The 24592-nt window shown below is 38.7% G+C and overlaps 1 protein-coding gene across 36 annotated transcripts in view; it reads left to right on the forward strand.

Moving 5' to 3' along the window:
- The window catches only part of PLEKHA5 (pleckstrin homology domain containing A5), a 247936-nt gene that overhangs the window by 146752 nt on the left and 76592 nt on the right, over positions 1–24592 (forward strand). For 20 of the 36 annotated variants that reach the window (XR_004249157.2, XR_009214697.1, XM_032159750.2 and 17 more), the window contains 4 exons: positions 6173–6638; positions 10385–10468; positions 13575–13694; positions 14539–14592. Coding sequence is in view for 34 of the 36 variants with exons in the window: in XM_032159750.2 (XP_032015641.1) it covers positions 6173–6638; positions 10385–10468; positions 13575–13694; positions 14539–14592 (724 nt within the window). In the remaining 2 variants the exon portion in view is untranslated. Of the gene's footprint in view, positions 1–6172; positions 6639–10384; positions 10469–13409; positions 13695–14538; positions 14593–24592 lie in introns of those variants that run through there. The other 16 variants (XM_032159752.2, XM_058443444.1, XM_032159755.2 and 13 more) reach the window with 3 other exon arrangements.

The raw sequence follows: 24592 nt of genomic DNA on the forward strand, positions 1-24592 counted from the left end.
TCAGCAAAGTCTTTCAGTGACTTCTTTCTTTTGGACATAGACCAGCAGCTTCTGAAGGCTGGTTTTAGGTTATTTTGAGCTAAGATTTTCTCTGTGTTCCTCCTACATTTTTGAGTTAACTGTTATGCCAGTTTTTATAAATACTGTTATTTACGTGTTCTTTTGAAATGGCTTGAGTCCACTTTGGATCATAAGAAAATATCATCTACATTATGATATAAACTTCATCATAAAAATAGTTGTAGTGTTCTGTAATGAAGTGATTTTTTATTGGTGGAATGAAACAATTGCAATTCAATATATAAATCATTTTTTAAAAAGCTTTATGAAAGCCTTTTATTATTAAAGTTCTGATACGAAGAAAAAGGTTTAATATTTAGTCAAATAGTAGATCCCTGCATCTGTGAACAAAGCTTTAAAGTTTCATTCTGAGTGGCGGGCACTGTTAAGATGCATGGTCCTTAAGCCATTGTTCTGCATGGCAGAATCACAGGGAAAGCGCTTTTATGGTGCTTGACAGGCAGCTGCTGGTCAATGGGGTGCTAAATCTGATGTAGGAGCTTAGAGTGTTCATTTCTTAAGCTTTCAGTTAAAAGTAGATCACACTTTACTTAATTTGAATTTCTTTGGGGAAAAAAGTCACTAAAGGGAATTGTAGTTTTGAAAAACAGGTCTCAAAGTGCTAGAAATATATGGGATAAAAATAAATTTGCTTAATAATAATTTAATTTTTAATTAAAATTCCCCAAATGTGGTTCCAAAGATAACAGAAGAGCCTTTTAATGTCATTAATTAGCCAAGCTTACTAAAAATATATATATCCTGCTATTAATGATCATATGATAGTTGACAGTTCAGGTTCAATATACATCTCTACAACAGGGTCCAACCCAAACATTATGAATACTTCAGAGCGCTTGACAAAAGTGTTTTAATGTAATTATACTTTTGAACTATAATTTAGATATTAGTTTATAAGCAATTTTGGTTGTGTTTTAGATTGATAATGTATGTCCCCTTCCTTGCATGTTTCTATGATACAGCTCAGTGCTTCATCTCTAGCTTTTTGCATATTAAGCCTCCTGTAGTATTTCTTGAATTTATGAATGACCAAATAAACCAAGGTGTGTCAGGTAAACTGCTTTACCTCTTTGCTTTACCTCCATGCAAAGTCTCTCTTGGATGGAGTCAGCTTTCCCTCGCTGACATATTTGCACATAGTCGTGGGATTGCCAGCTCTGGATGTTTTCCAGTTTCTGGCTTTCGTATGATAGGAGATGGTGAAGATGGGGAGGAAGACCAAGCAGAAACAAAATAGGAAATACCCGTGGAGGGAAAGCCTCAAGGAATTGAACTCTTTATACTGGTTATATAAGAGCAATTGGGTACTTTTCTCCCTCTCTCCACCCCAAAGGCATCGGATGGTTGGCCTGAATGCAGCGGTTCTTGTCTGGAGACATTTTGTTCAATTTTGAACAACCTCTTTTTGAGTAGAGACATTGAAATACTGAAGAACAACCACCAGGCCGGGCGCGGTGGCTCACGCTTGTAATCCCAGCACTTTGGGAGGCCGAGGCGGGCAGATCACGAGGTCAGGAGATCGAGACCATCCTGGCTAACATGGTGAAACCCCGTCTCTACTAAAAATACAAAAAATTAGCCGGGCGTGGTGGCGGGCGCCTGTAGTCCTAGCTACTCGGAGAGGCCGAGGCAGGAGAATGGCGTGAACCCGGGAGGCGGAGCTTGCAGTGAGCCAAGATCGCGCCACTGCACTCCAGCCTGGGTGACAGAGCGAGACTCTGTCTCACAAAAAAAAAAAAAAAAAAAAAAAGAACAACCACCATGATGAAGGAAATTTAGTTTAGGAGAAATAGTTGAAAGAATTAGAAATATTTAAAATACAAAATAAGGCATAGAATTTTAGAGCTCTAGAATACGTTTATGATGAAATCATCTTCTAGATGAGAAAAGAGGATCCCAGTTTCAGTTGGCCATTGGCTAGATTTTAATAGCATATAAAGGGCTCTCTGGTATGATAAGCTTATATCCTTCCTAATTTTTAATACCTTTTTATTTTTAACTAAGTCATTGTGATAGATGAATATGGCTTTTTAAAAATAATATTCATATCTTTGGCAAAATTTAAAAATAGAGGGATTAAAAAAAAACTCAAAAAGTTTAGGGATCACTGGCATAGTTAAAAGAGTGCTGCTTTAGAAAGTAGGAGACCTGCATTTTAGTTCTATTTAGCCCACAAGTTCTTTCTGTAACACCAAGTATGATCTCTTGGACCAGGTGTGGTTACTCACACCTGTAATCCTAGCACTTTGGGAGGCCAAGGTGGGTGGATCACCTGAGGTCCGGAGTTCAAGACCAGCCTGGCCAACATGGTGAAACCTCGTCTCTACTAAAAATACAAAAATTAGCTGCGCATGGCAGCAGGCACCTGTAATCATAGCTACTCGGGAGGCTGAGGCAGGAGAATTGTTGAACCTGGGAGACAGTTCCAGTGAGTGGAGGTCATGCCACTGCACTCCAGCCTGGACGACAGAGCGAGACTCCATCTCAAAAATATATATATATATGTGTATATATATATATATATATATATATATATATACATATATATATAAAATCTCTTGGTCTTTTCTCCCCTACTTCCCTACCCTGCCCCCAATATTCTGAAAGCTCCAGAATATGTAACTCATCTAAGGTCTAAGTACTTAATAGGAAAGCAAGAATCAAAATTTGGCTCTCTTGATTTTTGATCAACCACTTTTCCTGTTTTACTGTTTTCCCACTATATTCCCTCTGGATGCTTTAACCCACAAAGGGAAGGTATATTTAACATGAGATTTTCTCTTAGTATAAAGGTAACATAATTTTACTACCCCAGTAGACACAAATTATGCAGGCAGTTTATTAATTGGGTGCCTCATAGTCCAGAATGCACTCAATTCATCACACCTCATCACAATGAAATCTCTCTTTTTTTTTTTTTTTGGAGACAGGGCCCTCCCTCTGTTGGCCAGGGTGGAGTACAGTGGCACAACCTCAGCTCACTGCAACCTCTGCCTCCCGGGTTCAAGCAATTCTCCTGCCTCAACCTCCGAGTAGCTGGGAGTGCAGGAGCATGCTACCACGCCCGACGAATATTTTCTAGTTTTTGTAGAGACGGGATTTTGCTATGTTGAACTCCAGACCTCAAGTGATCCACCCGCCTTGGCCTCCCAAAGTGTTGGGATTACAGGGATAAGCCACTGCACCCAGCCTGAAATCTTTTTGTAACTATATCAGTATTTGTGCATTGTTACTGACAGGTCTTTGGGTCAAAAGAGAGCTCTTATATCCAGATTATCAGTGAAGGATTCCCAGATTATTAAGAGTATGGTCAAATAATTTTCCCATCAAATATTTAATCCCTTCTGGTCCATGTAATTACCAATATCTCTGACATTTTCACAACCAGTAGGAGCCCATGTAATATTAGGAAAAAGTTACTAACTAAACATTGAAAGAAGAGACCAGGAAACCTGAGTTTGTGGAGTCCCAACCCTTCCACATACTTGGTTCATTGAATTATGTTGATTTTGATATTAGGATATAAATGTATGCCCATGGAGATGATAGTATAAGATGAATACTTGTAATTTAATTTTTCTTTTTCTTTTTCTTTTTTTTTTTTGGAGACAGAGTGTCTGTCACCCAGGCTAGAGTGCAGTGGCACGATCTCAGCTCACTGCAACCTCCACCTCCCAGGTTTAAGCAATTCTCCTGCCTCAGCCTCCCGAGTAGCTGGAACTACAGGCGTGCATCACCACACCTGGCTGATTTTTGTATTTGTAGTAGAGACAGGGTTTCACCATGTTGACCAAGCTGGTCTTGAACTCCTGGCCTCAAGCAATCTGCCTGCCTCAGCCTCCCAAAGTACTGGGATTACAGGCGCAAGCCACCACGCCTAGCCTAATCTTACTTTTTCTAATCTAGATATTTCTTGTGCTAGTGGTGGTTAAAAAGTTACGTTTGGGAAAAATAAAAAATTAGCCACACGGTGGCATATACCTGTAGTCCTAGCTACTTAGGAGGCTGAGGCAGGAAGATCACTTGAGCCCAGGAGGACCAGGCTACAGTGTACTCCATTGCACTCTAGCCTGGGTGACAGAGTGAGAACCCATCTTAAAAAAAAAAAAAAAAAAAAAAAGTATGTTTGTATTTAGAATTTGAATTATACCTATACCTCTGTATCTAAAGGAAGTGGAGGCCAGGCGCTCACTCCTGTAATCCTGGCACTTTGGGAGGCTGAGGCAGGCAGATTGCCTGAGCTCAGGAGTTTGAGATTACCCTGGGCAACATGGCAAAACCCTGTCTCTAAAAAAGTACAAAAAATTAGCTGGGCATGGTGGCTGGTTGCCTGTAGTCCCAGCTATTCAGGGGGCTGAGGCAGGACAATCACTTGAACCTGGGAGGTGGAGGTTGCACAGGTTCAGCCTGGGCAACAGAGCAAAACACTGTCTCCAAAAAAAAAAAGATAATAGGGAAACACAAATGCTAACTTTACGTAGAGTTTTTAATTGATTCTTTTTTTTCTGGCTCACTTCTCCCCTAACTTTTAAAAATCTGTTTTATATCATGAATTTCACTTAGTATGAAGTTGGCACTGTGATAGTTGTATAAACTCAAAAGAGTGTATTTATCAAAGTGTTTTGTTTTGTTTTGTTTTGTTCTGAGATGGAGTCTTGCTCTGTCGCCCAGGCTGGAGTGCACTGGCGTGATCTCGGCTCACTGCAAGCTTGGCCTCCTGGGTTCACGCCATTCTCCTGCCTCAGCCTCCCGAGTAGCTGGGACTACAGGCGCCTGCCACCACGCCCGGCTAATTTTTTTGTATTTTTAGAAGAGACGGGGTTTCACCATGTTAGCCAGGATGTTCTCGATCTCCTGACCTCTTGATCCGCCTGCCTCGGCCTCCCAAAGTACTGGGATTACAGGCGTGAGCCACCGCCCCCGGCCCAAAGTGGTTTTTTTAAAAATAGTAAACTGAAATTGTATTCTTTCATTTTTGGAAATGGTAGTATTACATATCCAATTTCCAAAATTAGCATTTTAAAAGAATTATACTTTGCATGCATAATGTACATGAAGCATTTTTAGATTGCTTTTGAAAAGCCTCCTGAAAAATGTTCTACCATCTATGAAGTGGAATATTAATTACTGTGCAGGAAACATTGCAAAATTGCTGAGATTGCAGTTTTATATCTGAAATATTGTGATATTTAAGTATTTTATCCTTAATAGAATTCTGAGTGTCAGCTCCAAGTCACTTTTATATTTCAAGTTAAGAAAAGCTATGAAAGGAAGTTATTCCTTCAAACCGAATGTACTGATGTATTTACTCCCATAAATAACCATACTTCCTGAAAGAAAGCATACAACAGAATAGTCAACATATACTTGCAGTAATTTATTTCCTGTCTTTATGTTCTATGGGTATAATTCACTTCATATTTCATCCATACATAGAAATCCTAGTCCTCTGATGAGATTTATAAAAATAAGAGTTTATTTATAGAAAAACATAAAATATAGTGACAGAATTGAGATTAGATTTTAAACATTCTTATTTCTCAAATGAAGTATAATACTCTTTCATCTTTAAATCAAACTACATGTGGAACTAATAGTCTTTTGTGTAATTGATATAGATGCTGTTTATCTTGTATTAAGTGTGTTAAATTGAATTTCATAAAAAGATTAAAATCTGTTAATAGTTTATACCTTGTATAATATTTTGATCTTTAAAAAAATACATTCCAAGCCGGGCATGGTGGCTCATGCCTGTAATCCCAGCACTTTGGGAGGCTGAGGTGGGTGGATTACCTGAGGTCAGGAATTCAAGATCAGCAGGGCATGGTGGTGGACGCCTGTAATCCCAGCTACTCGGGAGGCTGAGGCAGGAGAATCACTTGAGCCCGGGAGGCAGAGGTTGCAGTGAGCGGAGATCACAGCACTGCATTCCAGCCTGGGTGACAGAGCAAGACTCTTGTCTCCAAAAAAAAAAAAAAATACATTCTAGTGTATATTTTACTTACTGGAACAAAAAAAAAATGTACTCTAATTTAGAATTTGGAAAATAACTCTCCTTCATATTTACGTTTTAATTATTTTTTTATTTTAGAGTAATTTCTTACCAAACATTACCAAGAAATATGCCAAGTCACAGAGCCCAGATTATGGCCCGCTACCCTGAAGGTTATAGAACACTCCCAAGAAACAGCAAGACAAGGCCTGAAAGTATCTGCAGTGTAACCCCTTCCACTCATGACAAGACATTAGGACCTGGAGCAGAGGAGAAACGGAGGTCCATGAGAGATGACACAATGTGGCAGCTCTACGAATGGCAGCAGCGTCAGTTTTATAACAAACAGAGCACCCTCCCTCGACAAAGTACTTTGAGTAGTCCCAAAACCATGGTAAATATTTCTGACCAGACAATGCACTCTATTCCCACATCACCTTCCCACGGGTCAATAGCTGCTTATCAGGGATACTCCCCTCAACGAACTTACAGATCGGAAGTGTCTTCACCAATTCAGAGAGGAGATGTGACAATAGACCGCAGACACAGGGCCCATCACCCTAAGGTAAAATAGCTGCTGATTTTGTGTTAACTCACTACCTTATAAATGCTTTGTTTTCTTTCTAGTATACTATTTTAAATGTGAGAGACAAAAGAATGGGGAGAAAGTAAGCAAGGCAGCTCTTTTTTGTTTTAAAAAATAAATAAAAATATTTTTCAACATTAAGATCTCATGTATAAAAAATACCTAATTGCAACACTTCATCTCTCAGGAACACAGGAGAGCAGTTCTTTTGAGCAGATGCATTCTGTATTCTCTGCTCGATACCATATCTCATCAGTTCTCCATGTAGGTTAACACCATATGCATTTTTTTGTTGTTTTTGTTTTTGTTTTTGTTGTTGTTGTTTTGTTTTGAGACGGTGTCTCACTCTGTTGCCCAGGCTGGAATGCAAAGGCATAATCTCAGCTCACTGCAACCTCTGCCTCCCGGGCTCAAGCGATTCTCCTGCCTCAGCCTCCCGAGCAGCTGGGATTACAGACATGCACTGCCACACCTGGCTAATTTTTGTATTTTTAGTAGAGATGTGGTTTCACCATGATGCCCAGGCTGGTCTTGAACTCCTGATCTCAAGTGATCCACTGGCCTCAGCCTCCCAAAGTGCTGAGATTGCAGGTGTGAGCCACTGTGCCTGGCCTAGACCACATTCATTTTCATTGGCTTTTTACACACTTAGAAATTCTACACCTACTGTCTTCTGGCATAGCTGATATTTTGTATCAAGCTCATCCTGTTGTTCATGAAGATAAAAGTGTTAACTTTATCTTCTAACCAATGAATATATGGCATATTGAGATAACTCCTTAAACACTCGATTTAATATTAGAGCTTAATGGTATGTATACATTTAAAAAATGGAGATCATGTTTTACTTTGTGTATTAAGTTGGTGTAAGCATTGCTTAGTATAGATTATTTGAAGTGAATTCAAAGTGCTTCGTATGGATCAGCTTTTCATAATGCTAAAGCAGTGGCTTTGATTAGTCAGCTAGTACACAACCAGTTCCCTAATGTCTATCCTAAAGTGCTTTTTTTTTCCATACTAAAGAATTCTTTGGCCAGACATAGTGGCTCGCACCTGTATTCCCAACACTTTGGGGAGCCAAGGCCATAGGATCACTTGAACCTGGGAGGTTGAGGCTGTAGTAAGCTTCATTGCACCACTGCACCCCAGCCTGGGTGACAGAGCAGGACTCTGACTCAAAAAATAGTAATAATAAGTTATGGCTTTATACTGTTTTAAAATGCTCTTTTCTTATCCTTGTGACAGGCTGAATCCTTCAGCTGCATTATTACCTAAGCATTTGCTTGATATTTCCGTAAATAAGCATTTGTTAAAATTAATAAATTAATCAGGAATTTTCCTTTGAAGAAAGTTTTAATTTGCCTCACAAAAAAAGGCTCACTTTGAACTCCGTTGTAACAAAGTTCAGTGTTTCCTCACTTTGTCCAAAGACTGAATCATGATTGATAAAAATAGTAACAATATATAAGAAAAATCTGATCTAATACAACTTAATGTATATGGTGTAACAATTGGCTCTAAATTACATGCTCTCGTGGTTAATAGTATTTTTCATGTTCTTGGCCAGAATATATCATCTGTTTCGACAGCAAATATGAGGTGAATCTATATTCTGTATCCAATTCCCGACTGTCTACTACTGCTACTCCTGAAAGACTTCTCCAAAATTGCCAAATTTTTCCTTCAAACTATCCTATCGTCTTCCTTGATCTAGATCAGTGGTTCTTAAAGTGTAGTTCATGGACCCCTGTGGGGGTTCCCTCCCCATGACCTTTTCAGGGAGTCAAAACTGTTTTTATAATCATAATAAGGCATTATTCATTGTGTTCCTATTTGCTCTAGTAGTGCAGAAGTGATGGTGGGTAAAATTTCTGGCACCTTAGCATAAACCAAGGCCGTAGCTCCAGACTATACTAGTGGTCATTGTAGCCTTCACTGCCACACACTTGAAGTAAAAAATAAAGTAGCAGGTTCACTTATAAACCTCATTCATGAAACAGTAGAAAATAATTTTATTGAACCTTAAAATTTTGTTACATATTCTTTTACTATTACTTGTGATGAAATGGTAAATGCATAAAGCATTTCTATGGCATACCAAAGTGCTAATGGTTGTCTCACAGTAAAACACATGACAGAGTTGCAAGCTGAATTAGTTCCTTTTATTGTGAAACACATTTTTACTTGAACAAAAGACAACTATCAATATTCAGACGTGATATTTGATAGACACACTTTCTCAAAGTGAATGCTATCCTGTCACTTCAAGGAAAACAACTGACAGTATTTGTCACTGATGACAACGTTTGAGTTTTCAAGCAAAAAATAGAATTTTGGAAATCATGTATCTGCCACCCTGAACTTGACAGCTTTCCGGTGCTTAAAGATTGGTGGTGATATTAACAGTTGTGATGTTTTTATATTGTATACTGACATATGTCAACATTTAGAACATTGCATAACTCACTGAACCAATATTTTCCAGATGACCAGTGTTTGATATCATAAGATTCATATAAAGTACAAATAGACCAGTGGATATTAATGTAATAGAGTATCAAAAGTTCATTGATAAGGTTTCAGATATCACTTTGTAACTAACCTTTAAAAAAAATCACTTTTTTGAGCTATAGCACAGTGTCAAAGATGAACATCTATAATTATCAAGAAAAACTATTAAAATTCTCTTCCATTTTTCCAACTGTATATATTGAGGGTAGATTTTCTTCACATACTTCCACTAAAAGAGATTATCACAACAGATTAAATACAGAAACAGATACAAGAATCCAGCCAGACATTAAAGATTTGCAAAACTGTAAAACAATGCCACTCTTGCCACTAAATTTTCTTTTTAAAAATATAAAGGGATCCTGAGGTCAAAGAGTTTTTGAAAACCTCTAAACCAGATTTTAGAATTACTCTATTCAGGCCGGGCAAGTGGCTCACGCCTGTAATCCTAGCACTTTGGGAGGCCGAGGTAGGTGGATTGCTTGAGGCCAGGAGTTCGAGACCAGCCTGGCCAACATGGTGAAACCCCGTCTCTACTAAAAATACAAAAATTAGTCAGGCGTGGTGGCATGTGCCCATAATCCCAGCTACTTGAGAGGCTGCGGTAGGAGCATCTCTTGAACCCAGGAGGTGGAGGTTGTGGTGAGCTGAGATCTTGCCATACACTCCAGGCTTGGCAACAGAGTGAGACTCTGCCTCAAAAAAAAAAAAAAAAAAAAAAAAAAGAATTACTCTGCTCATCCACATCATTAGTTTTTTAGATGGAGCCTTGCTCTGTTGCCCATGCTGGAGTGCAGTGGTGCTGTCTCAGCTCACTGCAACCTCTGCCTCCCGGGTTCAAGCAGTTGTCCCACGTCAGCCTTCCGAGTAGCTAGGATTACAGGCCCACGCCACCACACCTCGCTTATTTTTTGTATTTTTAGTAGAGACAGGACAGGGTTTCACCATGTTGGCTAGGCTGGTCTCGAACTCCTGACCTCAAATGATCTGTCCACCCTGGCCTTTCAAAGTGTTGGGATTACAGGCGTGAGCCACTGCACCCAACCCCACATCAGTATTTTATGTCAAGAAATTTTAGTCTCTATCATCTTTCATAAGCACTAATAGCAATTTTAAATGGTATTTCATAAGAGGAATTTAAGATTTCTCCTTGCTGACATTGATAAGAAAAAAAAACTTTACCACAGAATTACATTATGCCTTTACTTTCCTAGCATGTCTATGTGCCTGACAGAAGGTCAGTGCCAGCTGGCCTGACTTTACAGTCTGTTAGTCCCCAGAGCCTCCAAGGAAAAACGGTGAGTAATATCTTTATTTACCATACCATGTTTTATTTATGTGCTACACAGGAAGGTACATATCTAAAATAGTTCTTAAGTTTGAATTTTCAGAGGTTCTCCCAAAGAAAAAACATTACTGCTTTTGTGCAAGAGATGCTCATCAGAAGAATTTGGAATCATGTAGCCATTTCAGTGTTTTAGTGGATACCTTTTCCTAAGTGTCTGACTGGCCAAATAAAAGATTATATTTTGAAACTTTACGGCCGGGCGCGGTGGCTCATGCCTGTAATCCCAGCACTTTGGGAGGCCAAGGCAGGCGGATCGCTTGAGGTCAGGAGTTCAAGACCAGCCTGGCCAAAATGTTGAAACCCCGTCTCTACTAAAAATACAAAATTAGCCGGGCATGGTGGTGCGTGCCTGTAATCCCAGCTACTTGGGAGGCTGAGGCAGGAGAATCGCTTGAACCCAGGAGGCGGGGTTTGCAGTGAGCCGAGATCCTGCCATGGCACTCCAGCCTAGGCAACAGAGCAAGACTCTGTCTCAAAAAAAAAAAAGAAACTTTATTGTATAAACTAGGTGGGTTTCTTTACTTTCATTCCCTTATCCTTAAAACAGAAGTTGCAGTAATTAATTAGTGAACAAATCCAGCAAGCAGTTATTTGTAGTCAAACTACCAGCGTATTAAGTTTTTCGTGTGAATTTTTAGATTAACTTCTTTAGAGCTGTTAATAAAAGAAAGTGATGTACATAGCAGCAGAAAAAGAAAGACTGTAACAAGCGTTCGATCAAAGCAAGTATTTACCATTATCATTTCATTGTCAGTGTTATGTTAATTGGAAAGGAGATATTAGCAGGACACTTCTTCTAGTTAAAGAGAAAAGATGACTTTTCGTCACTTCGGTTTATTTTAATGGTATTCTTTTATCAGGGGCACTGGCTTTATTGTCGTAGATAACCTCAGTTTCTGTAAAGATGTGATTTTAGCACCTGTGTATATAGTTGTTCATTATTTAAAATTCTTTTCCTGCAGTAATCAAATTCATCTTTCGTGTTTTCTAAAAACATTGTTTTATTTTATCTTTACACGTTTAGATAAAATGAAATATTTCCTTGCTTTAAACTTCCTGCAGTTTATTTGCCAAACATTATTTGATTAAGACTAAGAACTTTTAAATGTGGGAATTTTAAAACATTAGATTGTTGGCCTGAGAAATAGTCATTAATCATAGAGTAAATGCTAAATAACATACCACCAATGTTTCTCTTCTGCCTTGCTCCCTCTAGTGGATATTTAGCACAAAATTTATTTACCACCTCCTACTTTCTTTGGTCAAATGTGCCTCTTTATTTGGCCTCAAAATCTAAATAAAGTTATTGGTATCTTTCATCCTTTTGAAAATCTCTTAATCTGTTTGGCTCCATAAACAATAAACTAGAGTTTCAGTATTTCTTGCGGTATCACTCTGGGTTCTTAGAATATCTAAATCCCTTTCCCCACCTTCTCCTTGGCAAGACCTCGAGTGTTGGAGATGATGAGCATAAAATAAGGACTATCCTAGCATCATGAGGTCACAAGATAGGACTGGCATCAGAGCAGAAGCAACTGTTCTTTTTTCCTTAGGTGGTTTATTTAAATCTCACACACCAAACATTCTTTGACCATTTAATATATAGTAAAAAACTGTTGTCTCACCTGTGGATACCCAGTTTTATCTAAGGAATCCAATAGTAACTGTAGTTTACTTCTGCTAACACTTTTTCTGTGTGAAGGCAATAATTTTTAATATGATTTTGGATAATGGTTAAAAATGATTTCTGTTTTTGAAAAGAATTGTAGGAAAATAAAGAGCAATAGCAAATAAACAGAACAGAAGAGAGCTAGTGCAATGCTGTTGTGTAGGCAAAACAAACCAATCTCGGGAATACTTTTTAGCCTGGAATTTTTAAGAGTACATTGCAGCACTCAAGTGAGGAGAGCCTGTAGCCTGCTTTCAGTTGTTAATCATAACAAAGCTCAGAGAAATACCAAGTAATATTTTATGGGCTATAAGACTGCCAATGACTATACTTTACTGTATTTCTAAGAAAAGTATATTAAATTGGCCCATTAAGGAATTTCATCCACCGTTGAAAATTTGTTTTCCTTTGGATCACAGTCACCAATCAGGAACCAAAAAAAGTTTCTCTTCTTTTCCCAGAGTGAAGAAGGGGGGTTTATGTGCCCATGGAAACTCTTTTTCTTAAAAAATAAAACTGATCTTTTGGTCATAAAAAATGCTATATGAAAGCAGCAACAGTGACATTTCAGAATATAACTGGGAAGTAATTAATAGAACCCAGATCCCAAGTTTAATAATGAGAAGATATCCAAGTTTTACTTTTATTTTATTTAATTTTATTTATTTATTTTGAGATGGAGTCTCGCCCTGTCACCCAGGTTGGAATGCAGTGGCATGATCTCGGCTCACTGCAAACTCCGCCTGCTGGTTTCAAGCGATTCTCCTGCCTCAGCCTCCTGAGTAGCTGGGATTACAGTTGCATGCCACCACGCCTGGCTAATTTTTTTTATCTTTAGTAGAGGTGGGGCTCAGGCTGGTCTCGAACTCCTGACCTTGTGATCTGCCTCCCTCGGCCCCCCAAAGTGCTGGGATTACAGGCGTGAGCCACTGTGCCCGGCCTACATTTATTTTAATTATTTTATGTATGTTCTGTTAGAAAGTTGGACATGCAGGTATTTGTACTATTGCTGGGGAAAGGTGTAATTTTTTAGATATCTTAGTAAAATCTCTTTTAATAATTTTTTAGTAGCGCTTATGTACAAACCTTTATAATGTTTTTTTGGCATTGTGCTTTTTTGTACTTAACATTTAAATATTCTCATGAGTTTTGAGAAAATGCCTTAATTTACTGTTGTTTTGCTGTATCTTTTAAAGTAACACTGTTCCTTCTATTTCTCTAGATATCTATGCATTTATGTAGGACCTATCATCATAGTGCCTAGGCACTATGTTTGATGTCAACCATAAGAGGAAACTTGCCAAGAAATCTTGGTTTAATATCTGTCACTTAAGACAACAATTAATCTGTTTTCCACTGTTTGGATTCTTAAATTGTACTCCTTCAGCCAGAGGAGCTTACGCTGCTGCTAATAAAGCTGAGACGGCAGCAAGCCGAACTGAGTAGTATCCGGGAGCATACGTTAGCACAGCTCATGCAGCTAAAGCTTGAGGCCCACAGCCCAAAGGTCAGCTATGGAGAGATTTGTTTGTGTCGTCTGCCGTCATCTCTTATTTTGAACCACTCATTAGTCAATATGATCAGCGTCATTAGTGTTGAGCATGAGCCCGTACCATCATTATAGTGACAACATTAGAATCTCCTATTAACCCTTTGAGAATTCAACTTATTTATACATTACGGAAAGAAAATACAGGTAGGGTGCATTTCTTCTTAGCCTTCTACCCACCCGCCCACCCACTGGCTTTTGGTTTTGAGGAAGGCAATGGGTACAACACTTCATGTATGCATTAACTTCATGTTATTCACTGAATACTGTGACTTCCACATCTGGTAAAACAAGTATTGAGAAGTCCTATAATTTCCAGTAAAACAATAAATTAAAAATTCATTATAACTTTAATAATACTGCCTTTTAAATGTTAAAAATTAATTTTAAAATGTCTTATTTTGAATGAAAAGAACGAACACATAACTGTTTCTCAAAGGGTTTATAGCTCTGGTTATATAAGAAACATCTTATTGAAAGAAGTAGTACTATATTAGAGGAAATAATTGAGATGTAAAAGTTCTAACAGTCAGTTTGCTAAAGCTATTTTAAGGAATTTTTCTGCTTAATAGTTCATTGTTCATATGCATGTCTACTTAATTTCTTACAAAACAAAAATATAATTTTATAATTTAATATGTCAGTGGTACCATTTACAGGGGAGCATGTGCGTGAAAGTTGTCATGTACTGTAATATAATAGGTTGTAGTAAATTACCTGTTTTTCTTATTCCAAAATTGACCTTTTCTTGAATTCCACATCCTCTTTCTCTGTCCCTTTTTTCTTAATTGGTGCCTACTAGAATGAAATTCTTTCACATCATCTCCAAAGGAACACCATATATTTGGATCATCAGGTGGGATTCATAGAGATTTTCTTACTTTTAATACTTAATAGAACTTCTTAAATATAATACAGTTTTTCAGGCTTCTCAGCTGTTTCAGTCACTTTGAATTAATAGTATGACTTTTACAAGTGATAGAATATGAAATCTCTGACCAGGTGGATTCAGGAATTCCATAATAAACAGGGAGAAAGGACAGATGTGCAGGTAAAGAGGGATACAAATGCTGGGTCACCGGAAATTGAGAGCCTAAATTCTCTAGACTTCTTTCTTCTTATCCCGTTAAAACACCTACTCCTTGAGGCTTATCTCAGCTTGGAGCTGACCTAATTAAAGGAACAGACACCAAGCTGTGAATTGTCTTGTTGGAAGGCAAGAAGGAGGGTGAATGTAGTGTGCTCTGTACTCCCAAAGGGGAGTTTAAAGGTGGGTGATGTTGGCTGGATGCAATGTCTCATGCCTGTAATCCCAGCACTTTGGGAGGCCGAGGCAGGCGGCTCACTGGAGGCCAGGAGTTCGAGACCAGCCTGGCCAACATGGAGAGACTCTGCCTCTGCTAAAAATAGAAAAATGAGCCGGACGTCACAGTGAACGTCTATAATCCCAGCTACTCGGGAGGCTGAGGCACGAGAATTGCTTGAACCCGGGAGGTGGAGGTTGCAGTGAGCCAAGATCATGCACCACTGCACTCCAGCCTGGGCTACAGCGCAAGACTCTGTCTTAAAAATAAAGAAACAGAGAGAGACGGAGAGAGTAAAGGAGGAAGGAAGATGGGTGAGGTGTGTAGTGGAGGTGATTTTCAGTTGCCTGTCCTTATTCCCCGTTTGCTGATTACTTCCAGTGTTTGGTCTTTGCCAACGTGTGTAGAGCCAGTTTTATAGGAGGCTCACATTCCTAGCATTACCTCAGTGGTGGCACCAGGTGTACCTGGTTGAGGTGAATGTTCAAAAGTGAAAATGGCAATGGCCCGGGTGTGGTGGCTCCCACCTGTAATCCCAGCACTTTGGGAGGCTGAGGCGGGTGGATCACCTAAGGTCAGGAATTTGACACGAGCCCAGCCAACATGGTGAAACACCATCTCTACTAAAAATACAAAAATTAGCCGGGCGTGGTGGTGCGCACCTGTAATCCCTACTACTTGGGAGGCTGAGGCAGGAGAATCACTTGAGCCCTGGAGGCAGAGGGTGCAGTGAACCAAGATCAACCACTGCACTCCAGCTTGGGTAACAGAGCAAGACTCTATCTCAAAAAAAAAAGAACAAGAAAGTGGCATTGAACAAGGAGTGACTCAGTTTTAATATTTAATTTTAATTTGTTGGGAATTTTTTTGTTATTAGACATAATTTCTTTCATTGAATGCATTTTTTATATAAGTCAAGCTAAAACTTATTCTAGCTTGTTTCAAAATGTCCAAACTTGACTATTTTATCAAATAAAGAGATTACTGTGGAAAATAAGACAAATGCTTTCATATTTATATTTGCCTGCTTGAAACAAAACAGTAATGTGCTACTTTAAATTAGTTGTATTTAAAGAGGGATTTTGCATTAGGATAGCCCTTTGAAAGGTGTTAAATCATTTTCCTTATTTTAATTTTTAAAAGTAACACACTTTTGTTAATATAAAATTTATATATTTTCCACAAAACATTTTCATCAGCATTTTGGCCATTGGAATGCTTTAAAAATCAGCATTTCATGTATCCAGATCTTCAATCCAGAGATTGAGGCTATTGAAATTTAACCACAGTGTATATTATGCACTTTGTATATTATGCACTAGAAAAATGCATCTTCCTTCAAAATTCCACACTGCCAGAAAGCTGCTAAGATGCATGGGAAATAAAAAACTCCTTCGTATTTAGAGCTGCAAATAGTCCAAAAAAATAGGTTTAAAAAACAATGATATAAACATGAATCTGAAGTTACCCAGCATCTCTGAAAGTAAACCTTGTGGTTTACTGTAATTTATTACTGACCTCATTGAATCAAAGCTTGCAGAGACATAGAACTTCAGAAAATTTTAGAAAAGGACAGGTAAATGTATCAAACCACCACCATATGCTAAGATGCCCTTCCTCAATCACTTTCCCAGGTCGAGATTGTGTTTTATCCCTTTGCCTAAATGACCTAGATCTCGTTGAGGTTCACATTCCCATCACTTCTCTCGAAGGAAGCTTTGTTTAACCTTTTCTACTGCTCCATGCTTGTGGTCCTACCGGTGACTTCTAAACATCCCAGTGTGTTATTGATCTTCTCTATTCTCTCAACATGTCACCAAAGCTTTTCTAGTAATTTATCTGAAGTAAAGCTATTCAATTTTTAAAGTTTGTGATAATGAGAAGAATTACAGAATTGTTTGAATGATACTTTGTGTTTGAAGTAAGAATATTTTGATAGCAAAAATTGGGCCATTTTTAGGTAATAATTAGACAGCATATGAAAACATGATGGAGACTTTGCCCAAAAACTCAGATATACTTAAATGTATATATCCTTAAGGTTTCCTAAAGAAAATCTCTCTTTAAATAATTTTATTAAAAATTTATTATTTAGATGACTTTGAATTTTAATAAAATTTTTCATTCAGCTCAAACATTTCCAGCTTTTAATCTTGTTACTGCCAGTAACGTAACATTTTAGAGTACCAGGTCTGTTGTTTTTGTAGGGATTATTGGTTCCCTGGATTTATGAATTGATTCATCAGTTTTATATAACCACAAATTTGAGAGTAAATTATAAAATCTGAAAGAGGAAAAGGCTCTGGTCACATTTTATACTATATATCATAACAAATGAACATGTACTAATCTATTTTCACTCTAACACTTATTCTGCCTCCCCTAATAAATCATCAGAATAACCCAAGACCAGCAACAAAATGTAGTTTTCCTCCTGCCCCTTGTGAGGTATTATAATAATCAAAAGCAAAACTGTGACTTCTTTAAATTCTGTTAATCGCTGTCACTATTCAAAAAAAAAAAATAGACCCAAAGAGTATTCTCATAGGTGCTTCAGAGGTCAACTCATTTCTGATGCTACTGGAATGTTTAATTACAAATAAAAAATAAAATTGCCTTATCTGAAAGTCTACAGATTTACATATTAAACAGGCAATCCAAAAATCTTGACTTCTGGTGCCTATAACTTCAGCAATAAAATCTGATTCTCACTATCACGGTTTATGAGGATGAATCATGTATTAAAGTGGTTTAAAAATAACAGTAGCTATACTAATTGCGTGGTAGAATTTTCTTCGGTTCTTTGTTTCATTATGAAGTACACTATTACAGTTTGTTTACGTTTCCATAGCCCGGTTAGTGTATTAGTCAAAGTCCACATTTATGTAAGACTAGCCCTGGTTTATTTGTCATTTTTGTGAATTTTAAGATAGCATAGGCCCAAAGTAGAACCTGTATACATACAGTAATCCCAACTAAATATTTTATGTACCTCATCCATGCTTTATGTAGAGAATAAATAAATACATAATATATCAGTAACTCATTTTCTTCTCACCCAGCTTAGTTGTTGCTGAATATTGAAGACACTTTTGGTTACAGTTTAAGTGACACTTGCCAGCTTCATCCTAAAATGCATCTACTGAATGGATTTAACATTTATTAGCTTTTTCCATGTTTATTTTTCTGCCTAACAGAATATAATAGGGATGGAGGGAAGCCATAAGTAAAGTGTTGCCCTTGCTGTGTACTTGCCAGGAGGTTGGAAGTAAATTTCAGATTATCAGCAGTTAAAGTGGGGTCTCCTCCCCTGAAGAATGAAATATCCTGTTGTAGTTCTTTGAAAGTGCCATAGTGGCTGGTGTTTATTTTATGAAGGAAAGAGAAAATTTTGAAAAAAGAATTTTTTTCTTAACAGGGCTGATCAAGCATAAGCCACCCTGCTGAGCAATCATTTTATGATTAGGAGTCCCTAAAAGGTTCCACAGAGCCAACGATAAGTCATTTGTTTGAAACTGGAGTAACAGGTTTCCATAGGAGCTGATTGTAGCCAAACCATTTGATGATATTTGGTTGTAAGATAGAGAAGAAGGAGCACACTGGTTGTTTTGGCTCCTGTACCCTACTGGTTATTAAGGATTTTTAATAGTGTCCCTGGTGGTTAGATTCCCAAGCCAGGCCATGAAAGATAGTATTTTACCGTGTGCTATATCTGAAGACCAGACTAACAGTATCACACACCCTAACCACACTGAAGAAAACATCTCTCTTAAAAATGTATTCAGTGGCTGGGCACAGTGGCTCATGCCTGTAATCCCAACACTTTGGGGGAGGCTAAGGCAGGTGCATCACCTGAGGGTAGGAGTTCGAGACCAGCCTGGCCAACATATAGTGAAACCTCGTTTCTACTAAAAACACAAAAATTAGCCAGGCATGGTGGTGGGCACCTGTAATCTCAGCTACTTGGGAGGCTGAGACAGGTGAATCACTTGAATCCAGGAGGTGGAGGCAGAGGTTGCAGTGAGCCAAGATCGCATCACTGCGCTACAGCCTGGGCGACAGAGTGAGACTCTGTCTCAAAAAAAAAAAAAAAAAATTCTCACTGTGGCCAGGCACCATGACTCATGCCTGTAATCCCAAGACTTTGGGAGGCCAAGGTGGGTGGATCACCTGAGGTCAGGATTCTGAGACCAGCCTGGGACAACATGGTGAAACCCCATCTCTACTAAAAATACAAAAATTAGCCGGGCCTGGTGGTGTGTGCCTGTAATCCCAGCTACTTGGTAGGCTGAGAAACAAGAATCACTTGAACCCGGGAGGCAGAGGTTGCAGTGAGCCAAGATCATGCCCTGCGCTCCAGCCTGGGTAAGAGAGCAAGACTCTATCTCAAAAAAAAAAAAAAAAAAAAAGTATTCAGTGTGCGAACCTCAGATCTTAGGAACATGTATGCCTTCTTCAGCAGATCTAACATTGGGAGTAGGGACTTGAAGTTTCTCAGTCTTGTCACTTACTAGATCTATGCTAGTTTCTAGTTCTTGGCTCCTGTAGCCTGGACCAGGACTGGTTGGGTTGAGCAAAAGAATGAAATTAGGCATTTAGAAACTAGACCAGGAGCTGAAGAGAGGAAGCAGTCAAAAACTCTCCATGAATGAAGAGGTAGCACTTTTTCGATGCAGGCATGAAAGGAGTATTAATAGGAATGGGGAAGTTGGAACGTGTTTCCCTCCATTTTCCTCACCTCTATTTTAGCTTTTCCTTCCATTTGTTTCTTACTCTTTTTCTTTCTAACATTCCCTACTAGTGTTTGAAGAGCAGTTGTGAGGGAACTTAAATGATATTCCCCTTTTCCTTTTCCCTAATAACCTTCATGCCAGGTTTTCAAGTAGGCAATGATAACAGAAGGTGAGATATTAGCAACTGTGACTACGAAGTATGTAGGTGGAGATGTGCAGAAGGATCCAGAGACTTAGAGCAATGCTTCACATGCTTTTGGTAAGCATGCTCCCTACTATGGGTAAACCAAACATGTACCAACCCCCCCAGAATTATGATATTCTACTGCAGTAACTAGCCTCTTCTTTTAACATCATATAGCTAAAGGACCTTATCCTCAAAGTCATGGAAAAGCAGGAAGTTTTTCATGACAAATCAGTTTGCCATAGTACAGTTAAAAAAAAAAATACAATTCAAGCATACCTATGTGTTCTTTTTTGCATGAAAATGTTTAAGGTTTGCCAGAGTCAATAGCTGAATCCTTCTTCATAATTTACCAGTACATTTTTGGTTTTTTTTGTTTGAGAATGAAAAACATTTCATGTTTATTTGGCGATCCAGTAGACTGGGGATAGATTGTCAACAGAGTCAGCACCTACGTATGTGTCCTTTTATCGGTATATTTTTTAAAAAACAATTATCAACTTCTTGTGAGGAGGGTAAGAAAATCATTTTTGAGCTGGGCATGGTGGCTCACGCCTGTAATCCCAGCACTTTGGGAGGCCAAGGTGGGTGGATCACCTGAGGTCAGGAGTTTTAGACAGCCTGACCAACATGGTGAAACCCCATCTCTACTAAAAATAACAAAAAATTAGCCAGGCGTAGTAGTGCGTACCACCCGCTACTCGGCAGGCTGAGGCAGGAGAATTCCTTGAACCCAGGAGGCGGAGGTTGCAGTGAACCAAGATCGCACCACTGCACTCCTGCCTAGGCAGCAGAGGGAGACGCCATCTCCAAAAAAAGAAGAGGAGTAGGAGGGACAGAGATAAAACTCAGAAAATTCTTGAGCAGGATATGAAATAATAATAATGGCAGAACTGTAAGACTAAATGGATAATGGATTAGATTAGAATTTAATATGTGTCTCTTAAATTGGCCTATGTAGTGCTCTTATATTATTATCATGGGTCTGCTCTTAGCAGTAATCTGTCCCATTTTTTTAGCCTTTTTTTTTTTTTTTTTAACCTATCTCAGTGCTAACTGGGGAAGATCTCCGTCTCTTGGTGTCCTCTCAACTGAGAATTCGTTTTCATCTATTCTTCATTTTACTAGCTGTCACTGTGTGAGTCTTCATCTCTAGCCCTGCTGGGTTTCTCCCAGAAAGCAGAGTCTGTAGTGTGGGCTTTCTTAATGTGGGCTCATTTGCAGGGAGTTTCCTTTGGGAAGTGATATCAAGGTGTGAGAGAAGAGAGTAAACAAGGAAGGAAGGGATATATTATCAACTGCCGTGGGCAACTTGGGCCTTATGGGACTGATTGATGCCTGTTGACAAATGAGTAGAAACACTGCAGAATTACCCAAGTGAACAATAGAAGTGGGAAGCATTTGTACTGGCTCCCATCCTCCATTGATTAAGGGTTGCCCTGTGAGACTAACTCACCACCACATTGAGTTTATGCCTACGTGGATTTCCCATACACAAAGGTTGACTCAGCAATAGCTGAAACAAAAAAATGTGGAGAGGGGCAAAAAAGCTATCCAAAACACCTCTCCACAGTTTCAGTTATGTATCTCTAGTTGCCTGTGGAGATCTCCATTTGAAATTTCTGCCTTCAGTACATCCTCAGTGTACCCAAAACAAAGCTTGTCTTTTTTTTTTTTTTTTTTTTTTTTTGAGACAGTCTCACTCTGTTGCCCAGGCTGGAGTGTAGTGGTACAATCTCGGCTCACTGCAAGCTCCACCTCCCGGGTTCAAGTGATTCTCCTACCTCAGCCTCCCGAGTAGCTGTGATTACAGGTACCCACCACCACGCCTGGTGAATTTTTGTATTTTTAGTAGAGATAGGGTTTCACCATGTTGGCCAGGCTGGTCTGGAACTCCTGCCGTCAGGTGATCCACCTGCCTCGGCCTCCCAAAGTGCTGGGATTACAGGTGTAAGCCACCATGCCTGGCCCAAAGCTTGTCATCTTTATCCCTCAAGTCCCTGACCAAAAAGCTAAAGCAAAAAAATAAAATAATAGAAAAAATGGTTCAGAATATCAGTTGCTATTAAGTTTGGTCATGTCACAAACATTTATTGAATACATCTTCCTTCAGAAGGAACTCAGTGGGCTTTGAGAGCCATCAGCACTCTTGTTTTACTATTTGCTTAGACCAGGAACTTTAAGGCTGGCACCTTAAAACCCCCAGCGGAAAAGAGGATAACACATAAAGAGAGGCCGAGTCTCCTCTACAGGCTATGGCTGGGACAGCCTGACACCAGTCTTTCACAGTCTGACTGATGAAGAAGAAGAAAAACAATTGGCAGACTACCTGGAAGGACCTAAGGTATGACAAGCCTCCTTGGCATCCTGCCTGCCGCTCCATCACTGTAAGGATGGAGATTTTCCAAATTTGTGAAAATGGCAGAATTAAGTCAGACAAGTGCCTGGAGTTGTATTATGTTCTCCTAAAATCTTGTCTGCCCAACATCAGCATGTATTAAGGTTAAACTGATAACTTTAAACTGGAATTAAATGTACTTTGAAAACAGTTTCACTGAAAATGGAAAAATCATGAGATTCTATAGAACTATCTGAACAGATTTTTTTAGCTGATTACATGTTGGCATGGTGTTTGCTCAGGAGAACAAAGGCTACCATAACACCTTATGTATGTGAGATCCCTCGTTACCATTTAGTCAGCAAATCTTGGCAATGCTTCTCCTGAATCTTTAGTCAGCAAATCATTGAGTCAGCAAATCTCTGTAATGCTTCTCCTGAATCTCTGCATGCACATAGCAATATTCCTGGTCACATCTGGATTTCGTCGTGTATCCCGTTTTATTGTATAATAGTCTTGGATATTCCTCATCTTAATTTCCCTGGCTTTGGATAGTAAGTTCGTTAACTGTAAGCCTCCACTCACATTTGTAACAGAGTAGTAGTGTGAACCTTTAAGGGTTGTTAGGGATTAATTGAGGTAATATCTATAAACTTCTTAACACAGTAAAAGGAACTAGTAAGCCCTCAGTAAATGGGAAGTCTATGACTGCTGAAATTGAAATTAGGTCCAGTTGCTCATTTAATCTTCCTGAAGCTCCTGCCACATTATGTCTTTTAGCCAACTCAGGAAATTTCACAGACTCCTTTTGCCTTACAAAAAAAGTCTCTTTTTGTCATTTAAGCCTTCAGTCTTCCACCACCACGCCACAACTTGTGAAATAATTCCTCCCCCATAAACCCGTTTCTCCAGCCAGTGACTCACCATTTCTCAGATACTTCCAAAACACTCCGTTCTCTGCATGGTGTACCTGTGTAGTGCCTGTTCAACCTTACTGTGTAAGTATCACTTTACAGTTCAAAAAGCACCATCCTATACCACATCCCACTTGTTTCACATACACAGGCTCTGCAGCATACGGACCAATTACCTTTATCCCCATTAAATCAGATTCCATGACTTTCCCCAAATCATAAGCTGGGGTGAAAGCCTTCTATTAATGGATTTTCTTTCGTCTTTTAAAAATTCAATTTTAACTTCCTTCAAAATTAATGGGTCATTCTGTTCTTAGAGTTTCAGGCTGCTGTCTTTGTTACCTGAGGAATATCAGCTTCTAGCTATGGCTCTAACAAGACAGCAAAGTGAAAACAAAATGTCCCTACCTATTATAAAATGCATAATAGTTATACAGTTCTATTTTTATTTACAAAATATTATAAATACTATTTTACACTTAAAAAATTGTAAAAGTAGCTCATTATACCAGGCTTCGCTTCTGTCTTAATTTTACAGTAGGTTTTGCCCCTGTCTTAATTTTATGTACATTTTTCAGCAAGTTTATTCATTCTGCAAAGATTTATGGAACTCAGGATGCAAAGATAAGGCATGATGCTAATGCCCACAGTGTAGAATTCTTGTTCAAAACTTGGAAAGAAATAAGGTTGAGTATAAATGCCAAAAACATTTCTAAAATTGACCTAAAGGTGTCATTATGTTGTTGAAACATAAGCTGATAAATCTTTGAATTAATGGTAGGAATTCAGCTACTCAGTGCCATTTGTATCTTTTTAAGAACACAGTTAACCATTGATAAAATCCAGATCCTTCTATCTAGCAGTTATTTTAATTTTGATTTAAAATTTGGACGGGTGCGGTGGCTCACACCTGTAATCCTAGCACTTTGGGAGGCCGAGGCGGGCGGATCACCTGAGGTTGGGAGTTCAAGACCAGCCTGACCAACATGGAGAAACCCCATCTCTACTAAAAAAAAAAAAAAAAATACAAAATTAGCCTGGCGTGTTGGCACATACCTGTAATCCCAGCTACTCAGGATCCTGAGGCAGGAGAATCTCTTGAACCCAGGAGGCAGAGGTTTTGGTGAGCCAAGATCGTGCCATTGCACTCCAGCCTGGGCAACAAGAGCGAAACTCCGTCTCAAAAATAAAATAAAATTCAAGTATATTTTAGAATAGATTTATCCATGGCAAGAACAAGTACCTTTTTTACTAACAGAGATGTTAAGATTTTCGCTTCAGGAATGTTTTTTCACTTAAAAATGGTAGATTTTAGTGTATCCTTAAAATATTTGCAAAGAAGAAAATGTGACAATTTCAAACCTTATGTTCACAGTAAAAGAT

This window comes from Hylobates moloch, unplaced genomic scaffold (genome assembly GCF_009828535.3).
Source record: "Hylobates moloch isolate HMO894 unplaced genomic scaffold, HMol_V3 SCAFFOLD_8, whole genome shotgun sequence".
NCBI lineage: Eukaryota > Metazoa > Chordata > Mammalia > Primates > Hylobatidae > Hylobates > Hylobates moloch.